Below are 9,554 nucleotides of genomic sequence, written 5' to 3'. Positions count from 1 at the left end.
ATAAGTGAAATCATATGGTATTTACCTTTCTCTGTCTGACTTATTTCACTCAGCATAATAACCTCTAGGTCCATCCATGTCGTTGCAAATGGTGGGATTTCATTTCTTTTTAATGGCTCAGTAATATTCCATTGTATATATGAACCATAATTTCTTTATCCAATCATCTGTTGTTGGGCATTTAGGTTGCTTCCATATCTTGGCTATTGTAAATTGTGCTGCCGTGAATATTGGAGTGCATAGATCTTTATGAATTACTGTTTTAGTTTTCTTTGGATAAATATCCAGAAGTGCAATTGCTGGGTCAAAAGGCATATCCATTTTTAATTTTTTGAGAAACCTCCATACTGTTTTCCATAGTGGCTGTACCAATTTGCAATCCCACCAACTATGTATGAGTGTTCCCTTTTCTCCGCATCCTCGCCAACACTTGCTGTTTTTTGATTTATTGATGATAGCCATTCTGACAGGTGTGAGGTGATATCTCATTGTGGTTTTAATTTGCATTTCTCTGATAATTAGCGACCTTGAGCATCTTTTCATATGTCTGTTAGTCATCTGTATTTCCTCTTTGGAGAAGTATCTGTTCAGGTCTTTTGCAGGTGCAACTTTGAAAGGTAGAAGAGATACCAAGTGGAAGCTGTGCTTCTGCTGTGTCCACCAGTGAGCACAGTCGTTGAGGCATCTGACTGTTGTGTAGCAGCTGCAGCTGAGATCTCAGCACCTGGTCCTTAGTTTCATGGGGGTGGAGAGGAAGAAGGCAGGGCATCCATTTTACTGGCACAAGTTACATCAAAGACAATGTGGTCCTGAAGCCACGCGTTGTGGCGGCAGTTCTTGATTTTCCAGTTTCCTGATGGTGGCAGAGACATAAACTCCATTGGTGAGCCAGTTCTGCCACACAACTGTCATTTCTGGAGGCTCGGGTTGCTCCATTAGCCCTTCCAAGGATGTTATCAGCACCTGCTTTACTGTATTAAATCTTTGTTTGAATTATATACAGTGGGTTCTTACAATGAATTCTTAATGATGGCGTTTAAAATAAGATGTCTAAAAAAATCTTTTGATTTTGTCATGGGATAACTGAGGTCAAGATTAAGTAATATTTTCATTAAATAAAATACATATATAACAGGTATATTTTTTTGATGAACAGTAAAGAAGTATGGCTAAGACTCTGTAAAAGTCAGAAATGATTTCTAGAAATCTAAAATTTTTAGGTTACCTTAATTTCTCTTATAGCACAAAAATTATAAACAAATATTATAAATAGAAAAGGGATTGAAATAAAATATTTTCTTACCTGACTGCAGCAAACACATTATCTCCATTTTGAACAATTATACAGTTTTTATTTGCTTCATTTGTACCAACATACACAGGAAGTTCATCAGGAGAATCCCTGTTTAAGTAAAAGATATTAAAATTTTAGCTGCCCATAATTTATATTATCGGGCAAGTAGAATTTTAGGTCTATAGACAACAATTTGTATCCACATTTTTTAAAATTGGAATTAGCCAGGTTTAAGCTCTAAATTTCTTAGAAATATCTACGACAAATCCTATTTATATAACAAAACCTAAAATTAAGATTCTTAGGACCTAGTTCCTTTTATACCTAAATACAAAGGGGAATAGGCCTATCAAAAGAAGTAGAGATGATTATATGCCATCTTCTCAACCCCAGTTTTATAGTCTGTGAAAAAAATTTAAAAAGTGGAAAAACAGAATCAGGACTGACCAGAATATAAAACATTAGAGATAAAAGGATCTGATTCATATATATAAATCTTTTTTGTACAATTGAGGGAACCAATACACAGAGATGAAGTGACTCAGCCAAGGTCCTAGTAACTTAATGGTAAAGGCAGAAGCAGAATCCATGTAACTAACCCAATGCCCGGCACTATGTGCATTTTACTGTACTACAACCTCTCCCTGGGCATGCTTCCTCTACTCCCTCTAGTCTATTATCTTGCAGTTCACCTTCACTTTAAATAACAGCTTTACTGCTCCAAGTGCATGAAGTAGTTTTCCCCTCAACCTACTTCTATTTAACATTCTCAGTATCTTGCATATATCCATCTTATCCCCTTAATATTCCTATTAGGTATGTACAATTATTATCCTCATTTTTACAAGAGAAGAAACAGTCACAGAAAGTCACAGTCACTACTGACTGGAATGGGGTCACCCAGATAATAATTAGTAGAACCAGTCAGACTCCAAAGCACATTCTGAATTTCAGGTTGATTCCACGCCCCCTGGAAGCAGATGGCTAATTTAAGTCACAGCAGCTACTCTAAATTATCTTTCTTGGGCTAAAAGAACTCTTTTGAACCCAAAAGAAAACAAAAACCAAAAAAGGTTTATAACCATGAAGGTAAAACCAGTGAGGTTAATTAAACCTAGGGTTCACCCATCCTTGGGTAGGTTAGAATGGCAACCACAGAACAACACGAGGCTCATGCATCACTCATAAGGGGAAAGCATGCCCTTCACCTTGGGTGTGACTAGTGAATGTCTATTTATACTCATCAGAAAGATAGTAACTATATTTTGGAGGAGAAGAAAAGCTCCTTTACCTGAAATACCCCATGTGGAATTGAGTTTTATTATCTCCAATAATAATTGTCTGGAACTCAGGAGGATCATAGTAGAATCTCCAGTGAAGATTAAAATTCAGGCTTGCTGGGTTTTTTTTCATTTTATGTTTTCCAGCAAGGATATCATAAGGACCCACTAATCGAAGTCCAAGGCTTGCGAAAAGTGAATCTGTAAATTAAATAAGTTTGCTTAGACAATAAATTTCTGGAGGCAGATAGGACATAATGGATTGTCAATTGAAAAAAAAATAGTTTCGTTAGTAAACTATTTCTAAGCAATTGTCTTAAACAACTTTCTACAGTAAAATAAAATAAATCTTTAGTTACATGTGAATGTGAGTTATAAATACTCAAGGGGAAAAAAATCAGAGCAATGAAAATTCAGGATTTCCTCTTAAACTTACCACTGATTACATTTCAAACATTCTTGCTGTTTCTTAGTTTGGCCAAAGTAAGACTTTTGTATTTATATTGTCATATTAAAGCTGCAAACACTTACTCTGTCTTATTACTATGCAGTTGTGAGCCCATAAAATTCTTGTAGCACACCCAGATGAAGGGAGAGACTAGATAACAAATGAGTGTGCATTAAGGAAGTAAATAACTTAATTAAAAATGTATTTAATGAAAACATTTCCTTCCCCTTCTCTCTTCCTCAGCTAATTATCACTATGGGATTCCTTTGCCTCTTTGACAATCTATTTGGCCAACCCTAATACTGGATGATTCCTCCTTTCTCCATTCACAGATCACAGAGAGAGAGTGAAAAATAAAACTAGTCATGAAGTCTGTTCGAATGTACACTTTTACAACATCAGATGGGTCCTCATTGCTTCTGGAAGAAGGAATTAAGCACTCCAGGCAGGATTTGGATATGTAGGATGTGGGGATGGAGAAAGAAAGAAAATTCTTGGAAGACGTAACGACGTGAATAATAGCCAGTTTCTTTGGAAGGGGACAAATGTTCATCTTAGCTAGAGCTTAGGATAGCACACACAAATTTTTAAAGTAATATAAAAACTGAAACCACCTATCTCACTAGCCACTGATACCAAGGTAAACAGTCTGGTATACAGTAATAACATTTCTCCCCCTATGAACAGTTGTAAACACATATATTTTAAAAGGAGACTATGCTGTTTTAGATTTTCTGAATATTTTTTCGTTATTAAATTTTCTTACATAATTTTAAATGCCTGCATAATATTCCATTATAGATACATATTCTAGTACTGATACACATCTACTGTTTAACTCTTCTAAACAATGCTTCAGTAAACAGCTTTGTTAATACTTGTACACAGCCAAGAATATTTTTAGAGAAGTTGCTACACAGTTTAAGTATTATGATATACAGCCAAAATTCAGAGTTCTCTACCAATATACATCTCCATCAATAGGATACAAGAGTGCTTCTCTCCACCAATCTCATGCTGAAATATTTAAATAATACAAAATGGTAACAGTGAAAACTCCATCTCAACCATAATCAGTTTTTTGTGTATCGTTTCAGAAATAGTATACACACACAGAAAGTATATAGGGATGTGTGTGTACCCCCTCCTTTTTTTTAATACTAATGGTAACATACCCTGACACTTTTCCACTTAAAATCTTTCCTGCATGATACCTTATCATTGCCTAAAAAATCTAACTCATTCATTTAAAATTATGAATATTCATGGCATAGATGCAATATTGATGGGCATTTAAGCCATTCATTTTCCATTTTTTGTTTCAATAAATATCATTGAACATAATCTTTGGTTCACCTATTCTATAAGACAAGTTCCTAGAAACAGAACTGCTCTCATTAAAAACTACTGCTATATATCAAAGTACTTGTTTTCCTTCAAAATCCTCATCAAAGCATGTCTTGAAATTATTTAAGAGGCGATAGTGACATATTATTATAGCATTATTTTATATTTCTCTTATTAGAAACATGTTTGAAAGGTTCCTTTTCTACGAAATGTTTAGCTCTTTGGTCCAGTTTCCTACTGTCTTTTCCATTGGTAGAAACGGGAATGATTCTGAAGGAACTCACCAGCTGGCTTTTCAGGATCAAGTTCTTCACAGAATTTCCAGAAGTGATAGAAATCTTCAGGCAGAGAAAGCTTATAATGATTTTCCACTTCTTTTCGAAGGTCCCTGGAGACATCAGCTTCACAGGATTTACTCTTCTTCACGTCAACTGTTTTTTCACACTGTAAATTGGCATACAGAATATTGTTTCTTCAAAAGTCATTTCAATAACTTCCCTTTCATAACAATATTGCTCATTTTTATTCACCTAACTCTATGAGATACATGTGTTTTCTTTAAATGGTATTTCTGAGTAAAATATGGGGGCAAAGAAAAAAGAACAGTTTATAAATATATAGTGGTCAAGAGGGACCCACACAGCAAGTCTTCAAATATATTTCTCTAAGATAATGAAAACACAGAAAAAAACAACAACAACAACAAAGGAAAAGGTAAAGAGCAGGAAAGAGGAATAAAGAAAAGGTAGGTTTTGCTTTCTTGTGGTAAACAAGATGTCATTATGCCTTTTAAGATTCAGTAATCACACCAGATGCAAACTATCAGAAATAACTGGATACAAGGGGAGTCACTAGTTACAATTATTTCATGTAAGGCCCTTTAATGCCAGGACTAGGTTGTAAAACTTATCTCCAACATCTCTGCAATATAGGTTCATTACATAAGTATGTCAGGTTTTATAATGTATATTAGATATTTGATAAATTTCTATAAAGATAAATGCTTAGTTGGAGGTTACTTAACCTTTAGTTTAAGTAGCAATCTGTTTCTTTCTAGAAACCTAGATCCTTTCTTTTGGATTAAGTTCTTCCTTCCTTCCTTCTTATTCTTCCTTTCTATCTACATCAGTTCTTCTCAACTAGGACCGATTTTGCCCCCAGGGGAATATGTTTAGTAATGTCTAGAGAGCTTTTTGGTTGTCACAAATTTGGGGGGTGGGTGTTAATGGCATTTAGTGAGGAAGAGGCTAGGGTCGCTGGTAAATATCCCACAAAGCACAGGATAAGCCCCCTAAACAAACACTTATCTGGCCCAAAATGTCCATTGTGCTGAGGTTGAAAAATTCTAAGCCAAATGTTTCTCATATTCACATTCTTCCGTTTTCCCAGTAGGCTCAAGTTTATTGATATTATATTGGGTAGTATTGAAAGTCTACAAAATTTATGAATCAGATGACAGAAGGATATTCTTGATAGCACTGTTTCTAAGAGCAGAAGACAATAAATGAAAACGCCTACTGACAGGAGAACAGTTACAGGCCTTCAAAACAGAATTTACACTGAGTCAAAATGAAATACAGCTATACACAATATGGATCAGTCTTCATAACAGTATGTTGAATGAAGAAAAAAGTCCTTGAAGATTATATGCAGCAGATAACCTTTTTATGAAATTCATAACAACAAATATTGTTTAGGCATACACTCATAGGTGGTCAAGCTATAGAAGGCAAGGGAAAACAAAATTCAGGATGGTAGCTATACTGAATGTGGGTGATAGGAAGTTAGGCAGATAAAGTGAGGAACTGTATAGATGTAAGGTTATTGTCAGTATTTCAGTCCTAGTCTCGGGCAATAGGTTCACAGGTGTTTGTTATATTATTAATAAATAAGGTAAAAGAGGACCACGCATTGGCCAATGACAACAGTTTATTATGCCAAGGATTATGATGTGTCTGAGGTCATAAAAAAATCAATTTTAACAAAAAGGCTTTTGAAATATAGATCCAAAAATGAATGCTCTTAAGAGCAAACGATAACAGTAATAAAGATAATAGTAAAAACAATATGTAATAAAAAGTAATTATGCGCTTTCTATGTGCCAGGGCACTGTTCTAAGCACTTTCTATGGATTAATTCATTTAATCTTCACAACTACTTTATGATCGAAATACTATTATCCACATTTTACAGATGAGGAAACTGGAGTAAATGCCCCTAGAAAGTGAAAGGACAGGGGTTTATTTAAACCCAGGTGGGCTGGCTCCTGAGCACAGATTCACCACTTCATAATGCTTCACGGGCTACAAATATAGAACAGCTGGAACATACAAGTTCTGACTTATCCTCTCCTGTTTTTATAACCATTTTTGGTCAGACTTTCAAAGACTGGCTCAGACTTAAGAGGGTGGGAAGAAAAACTTCAATCTACCTTGCCGAAAGGCTGTTTTGCGTCATGAATTGACTTTGATTTCCAATTTCCAGCTCTGTCACCTTGGGCAAGTTATTTAACTTCTCTGTGTCTTATTTTCTCATCTACAAAAAGGGCTACCTATATCATAGGGTTGTTATAAGTTATTTATAAAAATACAGAGAACGGTCCTAGAACATAATATACAAATGCTGGCTATTATTGTTAGCTATAGTCTCTATAGACTCATCCTCATTTTTGATATTTTCTTTCCAACACCATCATTATGTCAAAGAGGTTCACTGCACCAAAGGGTGATTGAGATTTTTTTCAGCTCTGCCTTACATCATACACCCGTTCAGCATCTCCAAAACCCCAATAACTAGACTTCGGTGCAGTTGTTCCCTTCAGAGGCTGCACTTATACTTCACTCTTGTCTTTCTAGAAAGCATGACCCAATTAATATAATGAATTCCCAGAACCATGGCCTTCTAACAGTTAATTAGGCCTCCAACACTTTCTCACATGATTCAGCTGTATTATGGCCAGAGTAATTTTTCTAAAACTTTACTTATCACAATGACACTTCTTTCTTAACTCTCTTTATTGCTACTGCAGTGGTTACAGAACTTCTGAAATCGTTTTAAAAGTATGAGAAAATGCACATGTTTTATGTTCCCCTCCTTCATTAGTGCCTTTACGACCAGGTGCCCTTTACTTTCCCATCTCTCAGGCTCCAGCTAAGCCAACCTTTCCGCTGTGCCCAAACATCCTCTATACTTATTTCTCACCCCTTCTCTTCACTGCCTTCAAGAGCCCTTTCAAACGCGAGTAGTCCTAAAAGACTTTCTTAATAGCGCCCAGGGACTCGTTAAATCCTCCTTTAACGTTTCCACAGCACTTCCTACACATTAGTGTTACAAAAATGCCAAACCAAAAAGTGATAGTAACATGTATATTCACTTGTGCCCCGCCTCCCTAGGATGGGGGCCCCAAGAGGGGCAGGAGCGGCAGGATTCATCTTGAATCCAAAGCGCCCCGCACAGCGCCTGGCTTATTATACTCGGTTTCCAATCAATATGGCTGGTTGAATGAATGAACCGTTGGTTGTCTTAATCTGCTTCCCCAGAAGGGCAGATGATGCCAGGGCGCTCCTTCTCTGGTCCAAACCCCCGCAGAGCTCTGAAAAGCAGCGGCCCTGGGCAGGGTCCTGGAGCAGCCCGCCGTTCACAGGCACACAGCAGGCGCTCAATGATTACTGGATAAATGCGATGTGCTGCGCCTTGGTGCCATGACTATGACCCAAAGTGTCCGCAGAGCCCGCAGAGCCTCTGCGGCAGTACCTGCTGCCCCTGCCCGCCACGCCTGCGCTTCCCGCCGCCGCCGACCATTCTACAGCAGTGGAGCCCGCGGAATCCCTCGTCCCGCCGATGCTTCCGAGCGCCGCCGACTGCTTCCGGGTTCAAGAGCCACCAATGCGAATCCCTGCTCCGCCCTGGGAGCGCCAATTTAGGGACAAGGCTCCGCCCACACCCCGCCCCCTAATACCTGAGAGCGGCGTCCGGCCGAGGCTCCGCCCACTCCCTCTGCCGGCTGGAGGAAGGTTCATTCTCCCTCTACCTTAGCTGCTTCTCCGAGAGGACTGAGCCCCACCATCTCGGGCATCTGCTGGGGATGCTCTGGTTACATCAGAACCCCGAATTTGTTTCTGTTAAGGTGGTCCTGCATTCCCCTTAGGTGTTTACTAGGGACACTGCCCTCGCTTCAGCCTGTGTTTTCCCTTGATTTGTATTTATTTAAAAGATTAATCTTTTTCTCTCTTTTATCCTCTCCCTCCTATATTATACTATTGTTGCCTAACACTAATTCAGTTATCTCTAGAAGCAAGTGAATTTCTCTCATTCTTTCTCTCTGCTGCCCTCTTGTTACAATTTGGACTGTTTGTTCTCTACAGCCAGCTATGCAAAGTGTAGCCCCTGAACCAGCAGCATCAGCACCGTGTGGAGAGCTTGTTAAAAATTCCGACTCTCAGGCCCTACCCAGATTTACTGAATCAGAATGAGCTTTAAAAAATCCCAGGTGGTTCCTATGCACGACAAAGTTTGAGAGGCACTGCCTTCAACTGTCTTGGGGTCTCCCTCACTGCCATCTTGGAAATGTCCTCCTAACCTTCATTCCTGATATGGAGTCTCTATTTCCTGACTCTGTATCTTCCTTTTTTAAAATTTTAACCATTTTGATAATGTGAATGAAATTTCTATTTAAATTCAACATTTTATAGTTAATGTCTTATTCTGTTTATATGTTTATTCCACAATGATTTTGAAAAAACTGATAAATTTCGCCAAATTTTATACTTCAGGGTATCGGTGACCATCTTTAAACAAAGTAATTATTGATAAACGTTTTCATTTTCCAGTGTTTTACATAGGCACAGGTATAGCAGTTTTTGACAGATTCAGTGAAATTCAGCGTTAGTATTGGTATATAATAATACAGTATTCACTATACAATAGTACTGTTCTTAGTGCCTTATGCATACTGACTTGTTTAATACTCATAACAATCCTTGAGGTAATTACTGTTTTAATCCTTACTTTACAGATAAGGTAGTTAAGACTCAGAGAGGTTAAGTTAGTTGTTCAACGTCACACAGCAAGCACAGGAGGTGGGATTCAAACCCAAATAGTCTGAGAGTCCAGAGTACTCTCAACACTATTTAATATTCTCTCCAGCAATCAGTAGAGTTTACAGAACTATGTAATTGCACTGAGT

The 9,554-nt window shown here is 37.7% G+C and overlaps 1 protein-coding gene across 1 annotated transcript in view; it reads right to left on the bottom strand.

The window, feature by feature from the left end:
- LOC102887727 (histone PARylation factor 1) overlaps positions 1-8,246 on the bottom strand; it is a 21,662-nt gene extending 13,416 nt beyond the window's left edge. Inside the window, exons 1-4 of the mRNA XM_006906322.3 lie at positions 8,123-8,246; positions 4,654-4,813; positions 2,586-2,775; positions 1,304-1,402 (exon numbers count right to left, since the gene is read on the bottom strand). Of these exons, the coding sequence (XP_006906384.1) occupies positions 1,304-1,402; positions 2,586-2,775; positions 4,654-4,813; positions 8,123-8,170 (497 nt within the window). The 5' untranslated portion in view covers positions 8,171-8,246. The remainder of the gene's footprint in view (positions 1-1,303; positions 1,403-2,585; positions 2,776-4,653; positions 4,814-8,122) is intronic.
- Between the last annotated feature and the right edge of the window lie 1,308 nt (positions 8,247-9,554).

The sequence above is a fragment of the Pteropus alecto genome, unplaced genomic scaffold (genome assembly GCF_000325575.1).
Source record: "Pteropus alecto unplaced genomic scaffold, ASM32557v1 scaffold50, whole genome shotgun sequence".
NCBI lineage: Eukaryota > Metazoa > Chordata > Mammalia > Chiroptera > Pteropodidae > Pteropus > Pteropus alecto.
The sequence above is the reverse complement of the archived record's forward strand: the minus strand, read 5'-3'. Positions and strand labels throughout refer to the sequence as shown.